The 22,886-nt window shown below is 38.8% G+C and overlaps 1 protein-coding gene across 9 annotated transcripts in view; it reads left to right on the top strand.

Moving 5' to 3' along the window:
• auts2a (activator of transcription and developmental regulator AUTS2 a) overlaps positions 1-22,886 on the top strand; it is a 1,193,837-nt gene that overhangs the window by 528,960 nt on the left and 641,991 nt on the right. For all 9 annotated transcript variants that reach the window (XM_060847963.1, XM_060847971.1, XM_060847965.1 and 6 more), the window contains one exon: positions 8,220-8,255. In XM_060847963.1, the coding sequence (XP_060703946.1) occupies positions 8,220-8,255 (36 nt within the window). The remainder of the gene's footprint in view (positions 1-8,219; positions 8,256-22,886) is intronic.

Below are 22,886 nucleotides of genomic sequence, written 5' to 3' on the forward strand. Positions count from 1 at the left end.
TCTCTGTTTCTGTTGCTGTCACTTTTCTTTATGACTTTATTCAGTGCACTGGCATTTTTAAAGAATTATCCATTTGAACCCAGGTCTCCTTACTTGTACATCTATCAACAATTGTTTAACAAAATGGTATTTGCTGTATTTAAGTATTCCATATATTTTAAATAGTCACCGATTTTAATCTCTTGCTTCTGCTCATTGAGAGTTCTGGGTTAGGTTTGAGGTTTGCCTTCACTGTATTTACAAGTAGCCTTGCTGCTATAAACACAATGTTGTCCCCATCCTGTTTGCACAAAAAGATTCCTGTTTGAGGAGACATCTTCTCTTCAATATGGAATCTTTGCTCAATCCTGCCTATGACCACTCTTGTTGAGGTAAATTAGCACAATGCATGAATAAAATTGATCTAATGGATATTTGCTTCCAATCAACTGAAAATTAATAAGAATTCAGGCAACATTTTTAACTGTATTGCACTAACTATGTCAATGTGGTCAACAACTATGAACAAATTAGTAATTTCAAGGGGGAGCAAATGAATGATTGCCTCGTTGAGAAGGAGATAGAAAATAATTTTTAAATAATTCAAACTTGGTGTATGCAGTAACTTGATACACAGAAATAACTTTACCTCCTATTAAAGGATGTTTAAACTCTACAGGTCCTTTTAGACCAATGATTTTATTTGGGTTGTAACTTTTGTATTATCATTCATTTACATTACTAATATGTAAGAATGATGTGGCACTAGAAGTGGGAAAATTCGGCATGGTGGCTCAGTGGTTTGCACTGTTGTCTCACAGTGCCAGGGACTCGGGCTCAATTCCAGCCTTGGCCGACTGTCTGTGTGGAGTTTCTTCCAGGTTTTCTCCCACCATCCAAAGGTGTGCAGGTTAGGTGAATTGACCATGCTAAATAGCCCATAATGTTCAGGGATGTGTGGTAGGTGCATTAGTCAGGGGTAAAATGTAGAGTAGTAGGGGAATGAGTGGGTTATTCTGTGGAGGGTCGGTGAGCACTTGTTGAGCTCAAAGGCCTGTTTCCACATTGTGTGAGTTCTGTGAACATTGTTTTTCTGCTCAAGCCTATATGTGATCTAAGCAAGGTGGTTAATCCTTTACTGCCCAGAGAAAAGGACTAACAAGCTAATCAGCTACGTGGAGAATAAATGTTGGCAGTGAATTAATGAAAAATAATTTCAGTGAAAGAAGACAGAAAGGAAGATGAGGCAAGTTGTATTACAAAAAAAAAATGTTGCCTCTCTGTCTGCCCACCTGAAATCAACATACTCTGGAATAAATGGAGAATATATTTTGTGGTAATGTGACCAACATTGCTATTGAGAGTCTTTTCAAATATGGGCACGTGAATCTGTTAGACTGGAATGAATCCAGTTAGTGGCATGTAAGACAGATCTAGTATCCCTCTAAACTGTGCTTTATAAACCCATGATAATGGCATTGCTTAATGTACCTCTGTGAATCTGTTATCATGTTGAAGTGTGCTGAGCTGTACAGTAATTGGAACATGACTTGGCACAGGTGAAGCAGCCAGTTATGTGGAGACATTTCACTTCTTCCACCTAGTTACCTTTCTCTTCAGGTGCATAACATAGATATTGACACTGTTGTGTCACCTCACATCAGCACATTGTACTTCCTACTGACTGGAAATGTGCAGTCACTTTGAAAGCTAATTACAGAATAACTCAAGATTGCTGTTTACCTAGTGTCACAGATGGATTTGCTAAATTGGATGTTTTATTACTGTCTTGAAAAAAACAACTTTCTGTTGATTTGATGATAATGAATTGGTTTACCCTTTAAGTTAGTTGATCTATCTGGCCAGATGGTAAAAGGCTTATTCTATGTTATTGACGATTTACCTATTGGAAAGTATGGTAGGCTAAAAATGCCCACATTAGAAGTCTAGCAATCTCAATTACATATGCATTAGAGGTGGAAACCGGAATTATGGTATTAGCTGTGGTTCATTAATGACTTCGCTGAGTTCCACATTGTGGCTTGTTTAGAATATTATACCACATTATTTTCATCATCCTGGGTATCATGATTAGAGTAGGTTTAAACTGTTAAGGTCTACAGAGATACAAAGCCATTTCAGTTTAGCATGGAATTGCTTTGTGTTAGAAAGATAAAAGGGTCTGGTTACCAGGAGGGTGTCTGGGCTTGGGCTTGGTTTGATTAGGGTTTTGATAAGGGGTGATGAGACTTAGAGATGTGTGTGCAGCAACAGGTAGATGGGGGAGCAATCCTCAGTTAGAGAGTATGATAACTGATGAGAGCTTTGCCCTGGTGAGATGGAAGAGATCAGAGCCGAACTGAGCAAGGTGTGTCAGCAGCCTTTGGAGCTCTGAGATCCAGGAATGCGTGAGCTATTCTTGAAGAGAGACAGAATCCCGGTGGGTACTATTACGTGTATTAGACCTGCGAACGGTGACCAAGGTACATCTTTTAAAAGGTAAAAACAATGACTGCAGATGCTGGAAACCAGATTCTGGATTAGTGGTGCTGGAAGAGCACAGCAGTTCAGGCAGCATCCGAGGAGCCGTAAAATCGACGTTTCGGGCAAAAGCCCTTCATCAGGAATACCTTTTAAACTTAGGTTGCTGGATGGGGTAAAGGGTGCAGAGGCAAGCAGATTTTCGACAAGGCTGTCTGATCTGCAAGTACTGTTTCATGGTAGCAGTAGTATTTGTATTGTATCAGCAGAAATCAAATACTACTTTTATGTTTCTCCCAACTGACATCCAGCAGCATGCTTTTGTGGCACCATGTCTGTCCTTGCCTTGATCGGTGTCTGTATGTCTCATTCCAACATGATAAATGCATGATATCCCCAAGTGATTATTTTTTCAACTTTTCTACACCATGTCATGCACCATTTCACACCGAAGGACAAAAGAAAGGAAGAATTCAAGAAATGAGATAGTGGGAAAGATGAAAGAAGGCATGAGCATGGAATGGGAACGAATGATTACAGGCAGAAAGTAGAGAGAAAGAATTCAAGGTGAATAGCAGTGGCACAAAAAATGATCAGGACAGAATATTTCCTGATTGATTGCAGGCTGCCTTGAGAGATCAAGTGTATATTTGTCCAAATAAATATAGATAACAGGTAATAAAGGATCAATCACTCTATGGGGAGGTGATGGCATTGTGATAGGATTAGTTTTGCTAATGTTTTCGAGGCATGGGTAGAAATCCAACACAGCAGGTAATGGAATTTTAAATTTATTTCTTATTTCACCTATTTTTCTAAACAACCTGCTTAGAGATGTTACTACTCATCTTTAGAGCAAGTAGGCTTGAACCTGGGCCTCCTGCTCTAAGGGTTAGGACACTACCAGTGCACTGCAAGACTGGTATCACAATGGAGTTTCAATTCAAGACTTAGTAATTGAATGTAAAGCTAGTCTAATTGTGACCATTGAACCATTGTTGATTGTCATTAAAAAACCCATCTGGTTTACTAATGCCCTTTGGGAAGGAAATCTGCTGTCCTGACCTGATCTTGCCTACTTTGGCAATGATATTGTTGACTATTAAAAGCCCACCATGATTGTGCACCCAAATGGTGCATGGGAGCAGCACCAATTGTAAGTTTCCTTCCAAACCACACAACATCTGGACTTGGCACTATATACATACAAGTGTTTTGACAAAAGCCAGGAACCTCGATGCTAATGGTACAATTGGTGTACCGTGGACTGCCTCATGTCAGGAAGACATCTCATCAGTACCTTCTAAAGGGCAATTAAGGATGGGTAACAGAGACTGGTCTGACCAGTGACCCCAAATCTCATGAATGAAAAACTTTGTAGTTCACAGTGTCTAATAGTGGAAAGGAAATGGAGAAAGTGATATACAAACAAATTAAGGAAATGAGCCAAAACAACACTCAAAATAATAATCGTGGTTGTTTCAACTACCCTGCTATTAACTAGGCAGAGAAGGTAGTTAAAGACAATAAGGCATTGTAGTTCCATGCTGTATATCATGACTGTGAATAATGAGCATGCATTTCAAAAGGAGAATCTTTGCTTCAGCAACCTGAATGAAATTTTTTGAGGAGATAATAGAAAGAAAATAATTGTAATTCTGGAGATATAATTTATCCAGTTTTCAAAGATAAAAGGAGCTACATTAGACCTTAGTGTTAAATCAGAAAATGTGGCTTCAAGGGAAGTGACAGAATGGATTGCTGATAGCTTCAAGCCAGAAAACAGAGAGTGGAGTAAAGGGTAGTTATTCAGAGAGGCAGAAGGTGGGAAGTGGTGTTCCACAGGGGTCTGTAATCACAGCTGGTCAGAAATTACATTCCCGATTTGGACTTGGAATCAAAATGCAATTTATAAATTTATGAATGTCATCAAATTGCAAAGGTGATTGTCAATAATGATAAGAACTGCAGCAAATTACATGAGGACATTAATAAGCATATGGAAGGGTCCTCTTGTGGCACAGAATTAGTGACCATACCCCTGGGCTGAGTGACCCGGGTTCAAGTCCCACCAGCTCCAGTGGTATGTAGTAACATCTCAGAACAGGTTGATTATAAAAAGTAAGCATATGGATTGGCCATTTATTGTATTAATTACATACAAATAGAGTTCAATGCAAATAAATGGGAAGTATATATTTTAATAGTGGGAATAAAGAAATCACTTATTATTTGGAACTTGAAGTCTGGATTGGGTATAGAACCAAGGAGATCTCAGAGTACAATATAGAAATTACTAAGAGTTTCACCACAAGTTTGAAAGGTTATGAGAAAGTATACAGAGCGCTAGGCTTTATTTCCAGAGGGATTGAGATGAAAAACTAGGGAATTTATATTCAACATTAGAAAGACAATAAATGTTCAAGGAATTCCATGTAAGATCTGAAAACTCAATTATTAATCATTTAAAAACTGCATCCCAACATTGTCACTTTCATAACTTAATTATTCTTAACTTAACATTAAAGTTTGCACCGTTCTTAATAATTAACCTAACCTATTTTTTTCTATGGATTCTTAGCAAAAGAAGTGAGAGGGAGATTTGGCTAATAAGTTAGTTGTATTGTTTTCAAGTGTCACTTGGACAGTATAAGATATTCACCTTCACCTGCTAATAACAAAAGCTTCTGAAATTTGGATTCTTATGTTCACTGCATCAGATTTTAGTTGTTTTATTGTCTGAGTAATATTTAACAGTTGTACACATATTTGAAAATGTGGACTTAATCCCCCTTACTTGAAGCTTCTTAATAATCAAATTATTCCAATGTGAATTTAAATCATGAATGCATATTTCATTACTATCATCACAGGATGTGAATGCTTTATTCTGTTTTATTTCCCCTGAACTGAACCAATTTACCTTCCACTATTATCAAGCTACAGGAGATGAAATCTGTTTTCTTAAGTAAGATATTTGATCTGTTGCAGTAAGTTGAAGTGTTGGTCATTGAAATGAATTTCTAGAAAAGTTAGGCATCAGGTAATTTCTTTGCAAATTGCATTATTAATAGAGCATCATTGACTCAACTTTGGAGACGTGAACTCTATCACCTTCAACAACTTTAGTTTTATTGGCAATAAGTAGCATAGTTGACTTAATGGAGCATTTATAGATGGCCAAAAATGTGGCAGTTAGAATTCATTGTGGGGAAATGTGAGGACACCTACTTTGGACTGAATTGACTAAAGAATTTATTAAAGGAGTAGAAAGTAGGGCTATAGAGTCAGCAAATGGATTTCGGGCTCCATGACCAGAAATCAATAGAACCAATGAGAAAGGTATGAATATTCATTATTATAAAAGCAAAATACTGCAGATGTTGGAAGTTGGACAGATAAAGGTGGATCTACTCAGCAGGCTAAGAGAAATTGCTAAAGAGAAACAGAGTTAACATTTCAGATTGATAACACTGGTATCCATAAAGGGTCATTGATTTGAAATGTTAACAATCTCCCAATAAGTTCTGCCTGCCCTGCTAAATGTTTCCAGCATTTTCTGTTTCCATGTTAAAAACGAATTTAATTGTGTAATGGCATTTTAGCCTTCAACTTAAGAGGGCTGGAATATAAAAGAATAGATGCATCCAACAGTTATATAAAGCACTTGGTTGGGTTTTAGCTGGAGAATTATAATCCGTTTGGTCCATTATATCTCAGGAAGATTGTATAAATCTCAGAAGAGATTCGGTACATATTTATAACAATGTATTCCCTTGATATTAGGAGATTAAGGGGTACTATAATTAACATGGTTGAAGAAGCTGGTAAGAAGAGAGAAATATTTCCTTCAGTGGAGTAATTTGAAGAAAGGTATAATGCTATACTTCTGAGAGAAAAAAACACATACTGCTAAACTATTGGCTTCTATTCATCAGGGCAATAAATAAAAAATACCGTGGTAAAGGGCAAACAACATGAGCTACATAATAGGAGCATACTAATTTGATTGGCAAGTGAACCCTGGTAGTGAATGATGATTGACAATTAACTGTCAAACCGTTTTTAAAATTAAAGGTGGTCAGGTTGGTTCTGGCCAAGATAACTGTCATGAGTAATGAACCTCTGGTTCACTATGTGGGTGTTGTTTTGACCAATCAGAATCAACCTGCATCTGTTCAGAAATTTATCAATGCTTAACAGTTAACTGTCAGTTTTCATTAACTGGAGTATTTTCCATGGCAACACCTTTGCCTACTTGAGTCTACTTGCCAAACAATCAGCTGCCTCCTCCTTTACAGTTCAAATGTGGTTTTCTCTTTGCTTTAGCATCCCTGCAAACTGTCCTGATGAGTGTAAGATGAAAAGCTTTGACAAAGTGTTTTGCAGCAATATTTAAGTCACTACTACCTAACAACTATTTATATAATGTTGTAATCAGAACTCAATCATTCTGTGATGGTTTCAGGAAACACGCCTTCACACAAATGTTTATGGTACGCTAAAACTCCCTTCATAAGGTAGTGGTTTTGAAAAAGACAGTTATTGAGTTATGAAACAAAATCAGAAATTGCTGGTGAAACTCAGCAAATCTGGTCTCATCTGTGGGGCGAAAGCTGCCAAACCTGCTGAATTCTGCCAGCAATTTCTGTTTTTGTATCAGATCTCCAGCATCTTTCTTTAATTTTAATGTTGAGCTATACTGAGTTCCGTCCAAACTAATGATGTTGCACAGCCACCACATGAAGAATCAGTTATTTGGAATCTAGCATGGTCTCCCAATGAAGGCACACATGCCTTCTCTACCTCTTGCTGATAATAGTTAATGTGCCTAAGAGCTAATGCAACCTGTGTATATCTACTGATATAAACAACAGCTTGTTACCTAAGGCAAAAGCCTCATTTTGCTGAGACTTGATTGTAGACCAACTTCTATCACAGATTACTGAACAGTCTTAGACCAGCTTAGCAAAGAAGATTGAGGCAGCAGTCTACTCGAGCCACAAAACCACCAAGTGGTCGACTCCCAGGCATCATACCATGCTGTAACTTAAGTCTTGATCCAAAAATGTTGTTGAATAGCAGTCGGTTGCAAACTTCAAACAAACTTATTAGATTTTTGTTTGGCAAAGGTGTGAAGGGTCTTATTTTGGTTCAGGTAAAGGTGGCCATTAAGTGTCTAATATCTTACATTACTTTGTTAATGTTGCTGAAAATCACCTAACTTTGTTTGGGACAGCAGAAACACTCTCTGCGATGACATTGATCTCAATGCCATGTGTGGAAGAATCATTGGCCTTCTTTGGTCCCTTTTTGAAGATTGACTCCTTTAAATAGTCACAGCAATGGAGCATGACAGCCTTGGCTCACTAACTGGAAGCCATGCCACTGAATGTCAACAGCCGCAGAGGTCACTTGATACTAGTCTGTTGAGTCTCAGTGCAAAGTAAAGATGCCATCATTACCCAGCTGCCTGTCATATAAATTGGCAATTACAGCGGCAGCAGAGATGTGGAGATCTGTAAATAGAGTGTTACCTCTCAATCCTGATGAGAGATGTGAGAAGAAAATGAGACTGTACAAGCTTGTTGCAAAGCAGCTGACAAGGTTCACCACCCCCACCTCCCCCTTCCTCCACCCTCCCCCAACTCTGAAACATCATGATGAAAGCACATGAGTGCTGCTAATGAACTCATGAAGATGGAATAATGTGGATTATGATCACTAATTTCCCTTTCTTCTCTTCTGTTCTGTTACAGAGCTCTGCACATTCCAGTTTGGGAACTGGTTATTTTGTGAGTATACATGCACATTTGCAATCATCATACATTTTTAGCTTTTAAACCATTACACATTTCAGTCGCTCATTATTAAAACAGGTACAGTGAAAGAATTGTAACAGTCCTTGGGGACTACTACAGTAAATTTAATGCTGCTGCATTGGTAACCTGGGGGTCATGCAAGGATGCAAGGCTTCCATTGCCTAATGAGGAAGGAATTGCAATTATATTGTCATTGTATTAACTTGCTGCTCCCCATTGGGAAGCCAGTGGCAAACAACATTGAAACTGTCAATGTCATTTCTGGAATGAAATCTCATTAATATGTAGAGTGTATCGCATTGGATCACCAAGTCTGTTCTTGTTATTCAGACTATTTGTTATTCAGCAGACTATTTCTTTTAAAAAAGAAACATATGCTACCACCACCCTTCAGAATTCTGACAATGCTGAGTTGATTAAAAGGACTATCACAGCATTAAGGGGTAAATTTTACTCAGCGAGCCTAATGGCCTGCAGCCTTGTTTGACAGGTGTGTGATTCAGAGAAGATGGATCATGAGGCATGAGACAGGGTATGCAAACTCCTTTGGTGCTCAGGCATCTTCTGTGTTTGCTAAAGAATACTGATTATGAAGTAAGACCATACACACAAGTGCAGATTTCACAACTGGTGAACTGGCCAAATGTGTCCAGAAAATTGGAACATCTCCTATGTAAATGTATTGCTGTAAATCAAAGGATGTCAGCACTTCTGATTCTGCAGACAGCTTCTGAAATGTCTGCTTGAGATGCACACCTTTTTGTTTTAAGTGTGGTTGTAGGTGTGATATCTTTATAGCTGGAGATTGGAATTTTTTTTCACGCAGGAAGGAATCTTCAGAATATGCTTGAAATGAGACAAATGCACTGAACCTTCATATAACACTGTCTCTCAGAGCCATACAAAAAATGTGTGTTTCATTGAAGGTTTGTCTAATAGAAAGCATAGACAATTTGTGCTACATTAAAGGTCATGGCATATTAGAGCATGTAATGGTAAGGGGCTGCTATACCTCCAAAGATCATTATAAACATATAAAGTTAATGGAAGAGCCATTATATTAACACTGGAATCCATTTGTAGTGAAAGTAATGAACAGAATAGCAATGGTCGTTAGCACTGTAGTTCTGACAGCCACACACTGTTTTGGAACTCTTGCCAGTCTCTTGCTGAAATAAATGATTTAGTGGAGTTATTAGCTCCATATAACTAATGTTGCTTAATAATAACTTTGTTACCTGGAGTGATACATTAGAAAACTTAAAATGTATGCCATGTTTCAAAGAAGATATTGCTTTCAGAGCAATAGACAGTGCTGTACTGATTTTGGAGTGTATGCTGACAGCTGTTTTATGATGCAAGCTATTGGAAATGTCTTAATATCTCATTTTACCATGCAAAATTTTATCCAAAAATCTGTCATCTTAGTGACAGTTGACATAATGATAAATGTGTTATCTCTGGATTTATATTACAAATTTTAACTATTAATAGTTTTAACAAAATTAATTGTAAGGTCATAAAGATGTTCAGAAGAATATTACCAGCTATTATATTGAGGATTATATCTATAAAACCAGACAGTCATACCCTATAAAGAGGGTGGTGATGGCCTAGTTGTGTTATCGTTGTGCCATTAATCCAGGATCTAGGTCATTATCTGGGCACCCTGGTTCAAGTCCCACCATAGCATGTAGTGCTGTTATTAAGAGCCTAATGATGACTGTTCATTCTCTGGAAAATCCCATCTGGTTCACTAATGTCCTTTAGGGAAAGAAACTGCCATCCTTACCTGATATGGCCTACACCTGACTCCAGACCCACAACAAATATGGTTGATGCTTAACTGTCCTCTGGGCAATTAGAAATGGCAATAAATACTGGCTAAGCCAGTGATGTCCACATCCTGTGAATGTATAATAAAAAAAGAGTCCTTCAGTTCTTCAAAGTGAATGTTCATGCAATTATAAACATGATACAGCACTGAGGAAATGATTGATCTTTTCCTGCTTGTGCTGTTGGATCTTCTGAAGAGCCATCCGATTAGTCCCAATGACCCTTTCCTTCCCACTGCCCTTATCAACTATTCACCCATTTCCCTTTTCAAACTCATTTTCAAATCTGTTTATGCTATTCATTTATGGAGTGCATTTCAATTCACAAAATTACGCTGTTTAAAAATATATTTGTGCATGTCATCCTTTTGTCAATTACCTTAAAACATTACCCTCTGCTAGCTATTGAGTTTGCTCCACCCTGTCTTTGTATTAAATAAACACACAGTACTGACCATTCCCCTCATATCAATCAATGCTTTTACTCAGTTTCTTTGGCATGGGTTGGCTATGTAAATATAGCTATAGGTCTTCTTTGGACAAGTACTGAGATCTCAAATATAAAAGTTAACTTTTAAGTGAAATAGTTTGCTTCATTATGTGGTACATAAAAATCATAACCGTTATCCCAGAATGGTTACAATCCTTTTAATACTGGAAATGATTTCTTCTTATTGACTGACTGAAAACCCTTAAAAATATTGAAGATCGTTAATCTCCCTTAAGTCTTTTCTGGTTGATGAAGAGCAGCCCCATTTCTCTAATCTCTCTATGTAAACTGAGGTCTTGCTATTCCAGCAAACCTTTTCATTACTTTCTCTGTAACCTTGGCGCACACAAGTCTCCGTTTTGGTTCCTAATGGCCACACCATTCTGATGGCTACCTTTGTACTACAGTGTATTTGGATATGAAATTTTAAAATATTGTACGATTGAAAAAAGGTTTTGATATCCCCTTTCACATTATCATTTAGCTTATTCTCATAGCTTTTACCCCCTTGTTTCCCTTTTCAATATCCCCTGTGATTCTCAAACATAACTCAGTTCCCTATTAAATTATGAGCTCAGCATTTTTCAAAACCTGTCGTTTACTGCTTTTATTTTAACCTTTGTGACTGTAGTCATCTAATGAGCTCGAGTTCTGTGCAACATTCCTTCCTTCTCTAAAGCTTGAAATTATATCCAGTAGGTGGATTCCTAGTTTCCTCTTTTAGCCAACATTTACATCAGGGAAATCTACAGTTTCAGACATTGTGGGACCAGCCACAACCAGAAAATGATTGGAGGAGAGTGCTGCCACCAATCTGCCCTCTATTCTGGGTCTAAGAACCTATTTAATTCGAAGTGCTAGAGGATAAGCCATTACTGAGTCTCAAAGAAAAGAGACACTTGCCTTACACAAGATATGGTTTAATTTAAGATAACAACAGTTACATGTTACATAGATAAGCTAAGCAAAATCAAAAAGCTTATCAAAAGCCAGAGATGACACATCTGTATCCTTTACAGTTGCATGCTCGGCTGTTACTTCCCAGCCCAATAACTGACACCATCAGATTGGGTGGAACATACTATAACTTCATTGTTTAACTCTTTCAGAAGCATGCCTTATACAATATGCAGTATACAAATATAGCTTGGACCTTGCACATTTTGAGTACTATAACTAATTATGAGTTGGCACTCAAAATTGGAAAGCTGTTCACCTATCCACACGTCTTTCCTATCAACAGAAACACCATGCTTTGGATTACCGGTACTGACTTGAAAACATGCAGTCAGCTAACGTGAAATGTTCTGTCCTGAAAATTTCACTGTTGGGTTGTGGTTTCAATTCCTGCTGAAATTTAAGGATAGATTTTAAATATTGTAGTTTATTCAGCCCATTTCCCAAATGGCTGTGCAGAAGGATCACTTCGCTCTGTGGTCACCTTTTCTATGTTCAGCAAAGCTGAGTTGTTCTTCTGACAGCTGGAATTAAATCAAGGGTAGCATTAAGAAGCAAGATTATACTTTCTGCAACAAGAAAATGGCATGAGGCCATAGAACTTGCGGTTCACTCCAACCCACTTCAACTTGATTAGTTGATCTAGTGCACACCAAAGCACAGTTACTTACAGCTCAGCATTCTGACCAAACGTGAATATTGAAACTTAAAGCAGTCCTTACAGCACCATTGCACTTTCATTTGTGCTTTTTCCATCGCTTAACATGTGCCTAATTTTGTCCTCATGCGTTTCTCTTCTCCTAAAGCTGCTAAGCCTGGAATCCTGCCCCAGCGACATTAGCTATCTCATTCAAGTTGACATATATGAGCTTGTAAAGTTACATTCTCATGTCACCAAGTTCCAGGTTTGGATTGAGTTTAGATAATTGTGTGTGTGTGTGTGTGTGTGTGTGTGTGTGTGTGTGTGTGTGTGTGTGTGTGTGTGTCAGAGGTGGGATGGGGGTGCATAGGAGGCTGTATGGTGTGAAGTTTCAGAGCCACAGATGGCGAAGCAGGAGAGTGAAGATCAGAACCATTTCAATGGACTAGTACCATTTGTGCACCACACTTAATCATGTGGCTAATTTTATAGTTCGTGGTATTGACCAAACTGGGCAATGGAAATTTATTGTACTTCACTTGAAAGTGAGGTCCGATTGTGTGGGCTGTCCTTTATCTCAGCTGTAATTGGTTAAGGATGACTGTGCCTTGTAGATCTCGTAAAAGGACAAGAATATCTTCCACCACGTAGTTCTAATATACAGTGTATTTACAGTACTGTAAAGTTTTTAAAAGGTGTTTAGTTTTTGCTTTATTGTGAATAATATTTGAATGGGACCTGAAATAACTAGTATTATTATCTGCACATTCACCAGAATGTTTACAAATCTTCAGATGTGTAGGGCTGTAAATGTGGGTTTACAAAATGAAAGTAACAATACAAATCTTTAAAAGAATGTCAAGGACTGTTAAAAAGCTTATAAGTCTTGTGGGCGGCACGGTGGCACAGTGGTTAGCACTGTTGCCTCACAGCGCCTGAGACCCGGGTTCAATTCCCGACTCAGGCGACTGACTGTGTGGAGTTTGCACGTTCTCCCCGTGTCTGCGTGGGTTTCCTCCGGGTGCTCCGGTTTCCTCCCACAGTCACAAAGATGTGTGGGTCAGGTGAATTGGCCATGCTAAATTGCCCGTAGTGTTAGGTAAGGGGTAAATGTAAGAGTATGGGTGGGTTGTGCTTCGGCGGGTCGGTGTGGACTTGTTGGGCCGAAGGGCCTGTTTCCACACTGTAAGTAATCTAATCTAATAATGATCCATATGGCTTCAGTAGCAGGGATCCGATTGCAAAGGGTACCAGCTACTGCACAGATGTCTGCAGCCAAACTGTACCACAGAGAGAGCACCATCATTGCCAATCATGATCACTACTGAACTTTTTTTCAGATTAGAATAACAACAAATTCAGTTGACAAATTTTCACTCCACTGATTAAGTTCCCTTGCAATTTAGGACTAATAAGCACACTTCCCATTTTTAGTGAGAACCTAGTATAACACTGACCACACTTGAAGATCCTAGGAGAAATTGAGGACTGCAGATCCTGGAGATTAGAGTAGTGCAGGAAATGCACAGCAGGGAGCAGAAAAATCGACGTTTCAGGCAGGAGCCCTTCAGCCATTCCTGATGAAGGGCTCCTGCCCGAAATGTCAATTTTCCTGCTCCTCTGATGCTGCCTGACCTGCTGTGCATTTCCAGCACCACTCTAATCTTGACACTTGAAGACCCTGTCAAACTTAAGGGCTATTCTTGTGAAATCCCTTAATTTGAACTTGTAGATTGTCAGCCTGAAAATTTGGCTCTTTGAGTGATGGATCAGCAGTAATGGCAAACCTAGTCAGAGATGAGGTGAAACCCGAGGTTTTGTTCCAGATTTGAGCACAATCCACTGGTTGAACCTGGGACCTTTCAATGTAAGTTGCTTAGTATGACTTGAAATGGTACATTTTTATGCTAATGCATTGCAAGATTTAATAAATGCTTCTTGAATCAGGGAAGTGTACCAGTGAAAGACTTGGTACCCCCAAGTTTTCTGATATGCCTGATAGAAATATAACTTCATGAAGGTTTAAATTATTTCAGTCCTGTGGCAGGTCGGAATTGGAGTTGGTAATTCAGTTTTGGGCTGACAAGTTCTAACTGGAATCTGTACAAAACCATTCAGAATACTTCAATCCAATCTCTTTATGTTCTGGTTGATATTTTTTCCCCTCTTAGCAGGGTTCCTGACAAAACAAAGAGACTATTGTTTTTCGCTGCTGTTGTATTAGAAATATTAGCATCTCAGACATCTGAAACAAGCTATTGTTCCTGTTTCAAAAAAAAAGCCTCTGAATCCATTTAGGAAAAACTTTGTTCTTTTTTTTGCAAATTGTTGGAAGCAGTTAAGAATTTTTTTTTGAAAAGAAGGATAAGTTACTTTGGATATCAGCCGATTTACAACACAATCCACATTCTCTTAATAATGTACATGGAAAAAATAAAAAGCAGCTGTGCTTTGCTAGTATTTTTTTTAACGAAACGTGTACAGAGATTTATTAAAAACATATTTAAGGCAAATAGAATTTTGTTTCTGATCCCAGGCTATAAATTTCTCTTTCCCATCACTCCAGTGGTCGTTTGGAAAGTTTCCATGCCATTCATTCCAAACATGTATTACTTAATACCAAATAATAAAGATAACCATTGATTGAGTGGTTAACGCATGATTTTCAACCCAATGAAATAGGGTCAATCCTAGCACCAGCTGATACTTGCAGACTTGCGGCACGTTGGTAGTTGGCTACTTCCTTTGTTTGGGTTGCTTTACAAAGAAATTTCAAGCTAACTGTCAGTGTTTGAGGAGGAATCTTTAGGATTAATTCAAGATCATCAATTGGCAGCACTCAAGACTATATGGAGAATAAATTTATCATGATTTTGAAGGGGAGCTACCTTGCTATGACTCAAATCTTCTCCCTCTGTGCAAAGTGCAATTAGTCTGCTGTACATTTTTAGAATTCATTCATGAGATATAGGCTTCACTGACTGGGCAACATACTTTACTACCCCTTAATTTTCATTGAGAAGGTAATGATGAGCTGCCTTCTTGAATTGTTGCAGACCCCTATTTGATGGACAGTGTTAAAAATCACACAACACCAGTTTATAGTCCAACAGATTTATTTGGAAGCACTAGCTTTCGAAGTGTTGTTTCTTCATAACCACCTGATGAAGAAGCAGCGCTTCAAAAGCTAGTGCTTCCAAATAAACCTGTTGGACGAGAACATGGTGTTGTGTGATTTTTAATATTGTCCACCCCAGTCCAACACCGGCTCCTCCAAATCATGGCTATTTGATGGCGATAGACTCACTGTGCTGTTAGGAAGGGAGTTCCTAAATTTTGACATCGCAACACTGAAGGAATAATGATATAATTCCAAAAAAGGATGGTGAATGGCTTGGAGAGGAAATTGCAGGTATGGTATTCAACATTTGGTTTTCTTATTTTATGCCGACCTTTGAGCTCCATAAATGGCAGCGACTTCCGAAACAGGATGTCAATGCTGAGAACTTTGCCTGCATGCCAATCAGTGTGCATAGACCCTGGTGGTGATGGCGGTGTTCCTATGTATCTGCTGCCATTGTCCTTCTGGATGGAAGTGGTTCTGCTTTTGGAAAAAGCTGCCTAAGGAGCCATGGTGAATTTCACCTTGCAGACGGCACACACAGTTGCTACTGAGCGTTGTTTGGGAGGGAGTGGGTGTTTGTGGGTTGAGTAGGCTGCTTTGTCCTGGATGGTGTTAAGCTTCTGGAGCAACACTTATCCAGGACGAGTATAGTGATTATTCCATCTCACCTCTGACTTACATCTTGTAGATGGTGGACAGGCTTTGGGGAATCGGGAGATGTGTTACTTGCTGCAGGATTCCTAGCTTCTGTTCTGCTCTTAGGCATTGTATTTTTGTAGCTAATCAAGTTCAGTTTCTGGTCATTGGGAACCCCCAGCATTTGGGCGATTTAGCATTGGACATGTTGTTGAGCAGCATCTCTTATTAGTGATGGTCATTAGATGGACATTTTGTGAACGTTGCTTGTAAGTTTTTGCCGAAGCCTAGATATAGTCCAGCCTTTTCTGCATTTGTTCATGATTTGCTAGTGTTTGTAAAATGTCAAACAAATATCAAGCATTAGCAATAGAACAGCTTAGCGTAGCGGGTGTGGGGCGGAGGAGGGGGTGGGGATTGCGTGGTGGGTGTGCTACCACTTTGGATTGAGTGTCACGTAAAACAATGAAAACTACGAACTTCAACCTCAACCTAATTTCCAAGCAAGGCCCAACTTAAGTTTTGTGAGCTGCTGGTATGATTTGACTTGAGAATTCCCCAATGTGGGTGCAGCCAATCTGTTGCCTTTGAGAATTTAGAGCTACGTTTCTAAACCTCAGGAACTCTTAACTACTTCTGGCCGTATATCCCTATAAATCCTTACATGGTTCAGTGTTTCATTTTTCTTGACAGCTCTCCTGTCAAGTTCCTGCAGATGTTTTACTGCAGTAAGGGCACTTTGTGGAGGAAAAAGGCACGTAAACATTGAAAATATCTGTGTTTTTTTTCCCAAGTAGCTCCATGGAATGAGGTTGAGGGCTTGGGTTGGAAAGAAGAGATAGCACAACTCAGTAATTGACGAAATAAATGTGGAATCGAGCCTTTGGGAAAGTGATGGAATAGCACCTCATTTGACCTCCTAGTTTGTGGTTGGCAATGTAATGCTATTGCACAATGTGATCGCGAAGTGGTTTAAAAGTCTACAGTGCGTTCTGAAGTAGATGGCATGGGGGTGTTGGTTGCTGCTTAAAGCATTTCCAAAAAGTGGAGAGAAGATGGAATATTTTTAAGGCTAGGGTTAGTTTCACCTTTTCCAACTAATTAAGCATTACCTGAATGGAAACTGTTTGAGAAATTTGCACATCCAAAATGGAGCCCAAACTTATTTCTTCTGATGGACTCAGCGTTCACTCCTCCACAAACAAAACTGCAGAAGCCCAAGAATGCACCACGGCTACTGTCCAAGGTTACCTGCAGCCTTAATCCCTAGGAGTACAGAGCAGCGACATCATGGTGGTTCAGGCACTGTCTTGACTTGCACATGTGCAATCATTCTTTCATTGCTGCTTAATAATACCTTGAAATTACTGTCAACCACAAAGTCCAAGCATCATTATCTTCAGGTCTGTAGCAATTCAAGGAGAAAGTCCACACCCATTTTTTTAGGGGAGGAGAATAATTGGCCATTATTTCCAGTCTGCTGAAGAAATTTTTAAACAATTAACTTGAAGTCAGTGGTAGCTTTAATGTGTTTCTTGGCCTATTTTCATGACGTGGATAAACTGAGAAGACATAGCTCTGTTGCTTGTGAATCTTTAATCGGAGCAATGGTTTGCTTTTTTTCTGCTAATAACTAAAGCTGAAACGATAAGCTTCTCTTATGTATTTCATAACAGACTTAAGGATCTGCCTTTAATGACATTGCTGGTTATTCCATTCAATATTTTTTTGAATCCAGGTTATATTGCATTCAGATGTTGCAACATAGTCCTGGATATGTTTCCTCCTTAGAGTTCAGAATATTTCAGTAAGGCCTCATCTTTATTGTTTATTTTCAATCCCTTTCAGTTGATCAACATGTTGCAACTTTCTTTTCATCCCGCAGAGTGCAGGGAAGTTTTCTGAAAATGTGATATGTACAAATGGAGTTAGGACATTGAGACATTGTGAAAATACAGATGAAGAGATTTCTATGATCTCAGGGAAGAAAATTTCATTAAAAATGTCTCAATTTAAGGAAGAGCATTTCGTGCACGATGGAAATGTTGGTGGTGTGGGGAACAGGTGTGACATAAAATCAAGGTTCGCTCTGACTGACCTGAAGGACTGGTGGAGATGTCCATTGCATTGAGCAGTAATCTATAAAGCTATAAAAGTGGGAGACATAACCGATTTTGTTGTTTAGGTGATGTGAAAGCTACAAGTTGTAGATCTGTGTTTTATTTGAAACTGATTAAATTGGGGGAAAACTGATTAGTGTGTGCATCTGGCACTGCTTTTGGTTGTAGGACTTGCTTCAGATTTTATAATTTTATTGAGGTTTTAAGAATGAAAGAATGATTTTTGTTAAACATGGTTCTGATTCTGAGTAAAAGTTGATGCTTAGGAAATTAGGAACCAAGTGAAGAATGCCAATGGCAAGAGTCATGAATGTGTTCGCTGTAACTGCAATAGATTTTGACATGCACCATATATTCCCATGCGTATTTGGATTAAAAAGTGGGGGAAAAAAGACATTACACCTGCATAAATGTAGATTCTTACTCACTCATTAATATAAAATGTACTCATCATAACAAGTCAGTCCTAGAAAAATTATTTTTTTCAGCTATTAAAATGGACACTGTACTCAAAACAATTGTTGTGTTAAAAATTATGTTCATCTCTATAAATGGTAACAGTAGTTGCTGGAGAGTTGTTTTTCAGGCTGGAGGCCTGTGACCAGTGGACTACCACAATCATTGGTGCTGTGTCCACTACTTTTCATCATTTTATATAAATGATTTGGATGTGAGCGTAAGTGGTATGGTTAGTAAGTTTGCAGGTCACACCAAAATTGGAGGTGTAGTGGAGAGTGAAGAAGGTTACCTCAGATTACAATGGGATCTTGACCAGATGGGCCAATGGGCTGAGAAGTGACAGATGGAGTTTAATTCAACAAATGTGAGGTGCTGCATTTTGGGAAAAAAAATCTTAGGAGGACGTATACACTTAATGTAAGGTCGTAAGGGAGTGTTGCTGAACACCTTAGAGTGCAGGTTCACAGCACCTTGAAAGTACAGTCATAGGTTGATAGGATAGTGAAGAAGGTGTTTGATATGCTTTCCTTTATTGATCAGAGCATTCAGTATAGGAATTGGGAGCTCATGTTGCGGCTGTACAGGACATTGGTTAGGCCACTGTCGTAATATTGCATGCAATTCTGGTCTCCTTCCTATAGGAAGGACTTTGTGAAACTTGAAAGGGTTCAAAAAAGAGTTACAAGGATGCTGCCAGGGTTGGAGGATTTGAGCAATAAGGAGAGGTTAAATAGGCTGGGGCTGCTTTCCTTGGAGCATTGAAGGTTGAGAGGTGACCTTTTGGATGTTAGTAAAATCATGAGGGGCATGGATAGGATAAATAGGCAAAGTCTTTCCCCTGGGTTGGGGAAATCCAGGACTAAAGAGCAGAGGTTTAGGTTGAGATGGGAAAAGATATGAAAGAGATGTAAGGGACAACTTTTTCACACAGAGGGTGGTGCCAGAGGAAATGGTCAAGCCTAGTACAATTGCAGCAATAAAAAGCATTTTGATGGGTATATGAATAGGAAGGGTTTGGAGGGCTGGGTGCTGGCAGGTGGGGCTAGATTGGGTTGGGATATCTGGTCAGCTTGGACGAGTTGGACCGAAGGGTCTGTTTCCATGCTGTACATCTCTATGACTCTATGATTCTAGTGTGTACAAGTGAATAATAACCATGTTAAACAATTGTAGTTCTTCGTTGCAGAAGCAAATAATTTGGATGCTAGAAACTTAAATATAAGTTTAAAAATCTGAAAATAGTTAATTGGACAGACATCTATGGAAAAGTTTAAAAGAATAAATGTTTTGATGAACTATTTTCATCAGAACCACAAAGAAAAGACATTTAACAGGTTTTAATCAATTACAAAATCAGAAATGGTAGGAAAAATGAACAAACCAATAATCTGTGACTGGGTAGAAGGGAGAATGCTACATATGTAATAATAATGAATGAGACTACAGATGAAAGAATACTTTACAATTTTTTGGAGGAAAGCAAAATAGAGAAGCTTAATGATGGCATAGTTTAATTTAGAAAAACACAAGTCAAGAGTTGAGGCTGGATTTTCTTTAGAATTATCTAAATCCCACTGTTAGGCAGGCACACCTGGGTGTCGGAGGCCTGCACACTGTGGGCAACTGACTCTGTATGCGACTCTTATTGGAGTGGCTAATGAGTGGTCAGAAAGCAGACTTGCTGCCTGGTGGAGGGCAGAGAGAGGGCTCTTCAAGATGAAGAGCAAATTAGAAGCTTCCAGCTTGAAAGCAGCAACAAGACGTTGTAGTGAGTATGTCAAAATAGAGGCACCCTCTCTCTGCTGCATAAAATTTGGAATAAAGTTAGGCCTCATAATGCACCACACTGGTGGAGGCTAGTCAGGAATGAGCCCTCTGCAGGGCAGTCTGAGGCACACAGAGAAGTCCTGTAATCTCACCTGGAGTCATGGACCCTGGATCTGCCAACAGGAAGCCGCCATTAGGCAACTAACCTGGGCCCTTCCTCCTTTCGGGGCATGGAGTCCGACAATACAGTCCTCCAGTGGCAGCTAATTACTTTAATTGGCTGCCATGATCTATGTTCACTGCTTCTGTTCCTGGCCATGACAGGGCCTCACAATCAACTTTCATGTTCCAACTGAAAACAGATGAATAAACCTTGAGCTTCAATTGTTTCATACTTTGGCCCCCTGACACTAACCTTTTCCCAGCATCTCTACATGAGCCTTACATATCAAAACTGTTTGTATCTTCTTCAGAAATATAATTTTTCTGATCATTAGTTTGACTTCATTTTTCTTCTGAATCTGTCTTTCGCCAACAGGCAAGCAATTAGATCACACACTCTTCTAATCCTGCTGCTGCCCAGGGAATCGCAGGAGGAAGAGCGTGACCACAGCCTGACGTTTGCGTGATTACCTTTTTCATTCATGCTGCAAAACCACATTTGAGAATCTGCAAAACTCATCACACCTCTATCAGGAGATGTGTCATGTTAATATAAAAATGAATGGTCACTTATCATCTGTAATAGTTAACAAGCTGTCAGAGATGGCAGCTCCTGAATTTGATCTGGCAATCATAGCAGAGTCAAGTACGCTCAGTTTTTATGGTACTGAGGTTCTTGTACGTTACAGATTTAGAGCAAAATAAGACCAATTTAAAGTTGATAGACTCAGACGATTTTTGTTGTGACAATCTAAGCAGCGCTCCTGCAACCCACCAGTTGTTGAGTGCCTTGCAAAAGTGAGCACAGAGATCTCTGGATAACAATAGTCATCTTTCCATTTGATAAATTGAATAAGAAGTTACTGTTTTGAATTATAAATAGCTAATATGCATAGCCCTACAGTTTCCTGAAGACAAGAGACAGGTTACGTACCGATCCTGATTCTAACTCTGGGAATTGGTGGGTTTTGACTGTGCTAATGTCAAGTATTGGGGCTTGTGCTCCAGAGAGGGAAAAGATATAGATCTTGACTGTAGATTGAAGTGAAAGGATGATCAAGATGAATAGAACAGCTGGTTCCTACCTTCTTAATGGACTGAAAGCTCCAGTTCATATCAAACCTATCCAAGGTAATTAATTCAATGTGTCTAAAAGGAAGGATAACCATGACATATTAAAAAATGCACAAATTGTTCACTTCCTGTAATTGTCACATTTCTTGAAACACCTTCACTATCATACTGTCAATTGACAGCACCATTATTGCTGCAGAGCAACATAACCTCTAGCTCAGGAGATCTCTTAGTGTATATTAGATATAAAATGTGTTAAATACCTTTTTATACATTACTAGATGCTTTCAATAACTTGACGCTACATTTCATATATTAATGTAAATGGCTTGTTTTTTTTTTCTCTACTTTGCTGGTGAAGATATAATGGTGTTAAAAATAATAAAAGGTTAATCTGAATCAGAAGTCTCAGGTTTTAAGGCTTCAGGCATCATAAATTGATTTTTCCAAAGGACTTAATAGCTGCTTATAACACTGCTGAAACATGCACTTAGCAGAGTATTGATTTTGAGTCCATGAATTACATTGGGTGCTACAGATGGCTTGTAAATTTTTCTATCGCTCCTTACATTTAATAAGGAATGGATTTTAAGAATACAGTTATTCATCTACCAATGCTCAGACAGCATGAAACAATTTCACAATATTTTCTGTTAAACTGTTCGTAAATTTTTTAAAAATGTTCTACTACACGTAACATATAATTCATTCAATTGTGCGGTGGTTGACATCATAGACTTAAATTGTGGTGTCTAAACATTGCTCCATAACCACAGTGAAGGGTTTAATGGGTGCTGTCTCTATGTGGCAAATCTATTTCTTTATTTTGAGATGTCAGTACCTTTTAATATAGATGTGGATGTCCTCTTGCTGCAAATGAATATCACTTGGAAAGTTTGCGAGGCCACATTTACCCTGACCTTAAAAATACATTGACCTTTGGCTACAACAAGAACCAAATCCTGTCCCCATATCACGTTTTATATTCACAATTGTGGAAAAGTAAATGGGTGTCACGATTGGGCTAGGTCAAACAGCACCCCCCAGGCAGATGCCAATCAAAAATTAAGTAAGCGTAAAACATCCTTTAACAGATCTGCTTGGGATTCACCTGTATTCCTAACCGCGATCAACGTAACACGTTCTTATTCAGATCTAAGGGTTTATTTTTCAGGTTAGAGGAAACCTAAAAGAATAGGATTCACAGTTGAGGATGGTGGCCTTTGTTGTTAAATTTCTAATTAGGTGACAACATGGGTTGACGAAGCCTGCAGTAATAGGCAGTTTACTGACATGGCTTGGAAAGGGTGGACGCTAGGAAACGGTTTCCATTAGGCGAG

Source organism: Hemiscyllium ocellatum, chromosome 31 (assembly GCF_020745735.1).
Source record: "Hemiscyllium ocellatum isolate sHemOce1 chromosome 31, sHemOce1.pat.X.cur, whole genome shotgun sequence".
NCBI classification, from domain to species: domain Eukaryota; kingdom Metazoa; phylum Chordata; class Chondrichthyes; order Orectolobiformes; family Hemiscylliidae; genus Hemiscyllium; species Hemiscyllium ocellatum.